The 2053-nt window shown below is 34.3% G+C and overlaps 1 protein-coding gene across 1 annotated transcript; it reads left to right on the top strand.

The window, feature by feature from the left end:
* Positions 1-48: 48 nt before the first annotated feature.
* LOC129570819 (uncharacterized) lies at positions 49-1251 on the top strand. The gene has a single exon (XM_055450543.1). It carries the CDS (start codon positions 627-629, stop codon positions 1014-1016), a length of 390 nt encoding a protein of 129 aa, XP_055306518.1. The 5' UTR covers positions 49-626; the 3' UTR covers positions 1017-1251.
* Positions 1252-2053: the final 802 nt, after the last annotated feature.

The raw sequence follows: 2053 nt of genomic DNA, 5'->3' as shown, positions 1-2053 counted from the left end.
GCCATCTTTTGAAAAATCGACACGATTAATTCCCAGACCCAATAATACCCGATATTACTGATTTTCCCTATATTACTCTTTTGACTTTCAAGTGTTTTGCCTCTTGGATAATAGTGATGCTATTAGTAAAAGCCTGTTACGTCAAACTTAATGCACCATACCAACAAATAAACGTTTCGCATCGAGACATAAAATTTTGAAATAATTCAGCTAAAGCCACATTCATTAAAAGTCATACACTATCGACAGTATTTTCTCGCGGGCCTCAAAATGTGAATATACATTGCAAATGCAGTCTATCGCTGCCCTGAATAAAGTTTCGTATTCGTCCATTTGAATTGTTATACGGATAAAAATCTACAAATCGTTTTGACTGATTCAGTTGGTATCGCACAGCGGATGGAAACGCAACAACGAACAGAGAACTATTCATACAGAGATCGAACGAACGCTAATGAAAACCATTCACAAAAGCCCATCTTGCGTCACACATGACAATGTTGACGAACTTATTTGAGAAAATAGTGTCTGAGTGGCATATGCATATATATGCGACTATTAAGAGAAGTTGAGATCAAGACGATGCTGTTAGTGTGTGGTGTGTTGTTGTTTGAACCGAGCTGTTTATGTTTGCATTGGCATTGTTTTGGTTCTGTTTCACTGTGTATTTGATGATAAAGGAAATTGTAGAAAGAAAAGCAAAAATTATCAAAATGATGTGCAACAAAAACTGTCTTCTGTTCGTATTTATTGTGAGTTTGTCTGTACAGTGGGTTTCAATTGATGGACAACCTTACGATCCAGATGACAAAATTTTAGAAAAAGTTGTACCAAAAGATGGTACGTTCGAGGCATTTTATCCACGTGAAATGTACGGCATTCCGAATGGCGCGTCACGAGCACCACATTCGCATGGAAGTTTCTTCAAATATCGACATCCAGCCTTGATCGAATCGAAAAATAGCGCAGCTTATGGTTACAGATTTGATGGAATGCGGCGTTTCAATTTTGATTAATTTAAATCCTAATGTTCCAAGAAATATCCAAGCAAAAACAAAGAAAAAAAACATTCGAGCTGACCTCGTTTCGACAAACAGTTCATACATTTTCTTCTTTTATTTTCGTATTTTTTTTTACATTTCATAATTGTTCGTTACAAATTATGATTTAATAAATAAAATTATTTTTAATAAATAAATAGTTGTGTTAATTATTTTCACTAAATTATGCAATTATTAAGGGGCATTTAACTCGAAAGAAATGCGTTCTATAGAGCGTATAGCTAATACACATTGAACCAATTTTTTTTAGATGTGCGAATAAAAGGAATATTTGTGTAAGTGAAAATAAATTGTTTTGAATTGGGCCAAGCCCGTTTCTATTGAAATATTTTTTTTTCTTCATTACAATGATCGGACTTCCATATTGAAATTGACACTTTTATTGGATTCCATTTTGATTAAAAAAGTATTGTCGCTTATTTTTGTTTCAAAATCGAATAAATTTTATCAACAACGACTTTACCTCAACGAATTGAACCGTTTGCATTCGGTATTGCTGCCAAAAAAAATCTGAACGTGGGACTGATAGTTTATTTTAAAACTCAACTATTGATGCTCCAAGTAGAGGTTGGCATTAGAAAAAAAAACATTAGCCCGACTTCTGTTAGGTTACTTTACAACAAGAGTTTTGCAAATGTAATTATTTTGTGGGGATATAGTGAACGTTTTGTCCACTTTCAGCAGTGAAAAATGGTTCTATACTTGCAGGGGCACGATTTTGCGAAATCCCATCCTCAATTAGGAACTTTTCTAGTTGGAATGTTCAGTACGTAAATAAAATATTTTACGAGATTTCCAAATATCGTTTTTCTATTTTTTGAGCATCCCCTGCTTCCTTATAGTGGAGGGCACATGAACCCCCTCGATCCTTCAACCAACCATGTGTTCAAACGTCTGAAAAAAAAACAGTCTATGCGCGTCTATGCGCATGAATTCAAACGAATTAAAAAGCCCCTAGGCATTTTTTTTTTGGTTTAAAACAATGCAACAAT

This window comes from Sitodiplosis mosellana, unplaced genomic scaffold (assembly GCF_009176505.1).
Source record: "Sitodiplosis mosellana isolate CC-2019 unplaced genomic scaffold, AAFC_SMos_1.0 Smas_scaffold_96, whole genome shotgun sequence".
Taxonomy (NCBI): Eukaryota; Metazoa; Arthropoda; class Insecta; order Diptera; family Cecidomyiidae; genus Sitodiplosis; species Sitodiplosis mosellana.
Note: the sequence above shows the minus strand (reverse complement) of the source record. Positions and strands in the feature narration are given on the sequence as shown.

Coding starts and splice junctions, on each gene's coding strand:
- LOC129570819 (XM_055450543.1), top strand. CDS start 627: ATGTTTGCATTGGCATTGTTTTGGTTCTGTTTCACTGTGTATTTGATG.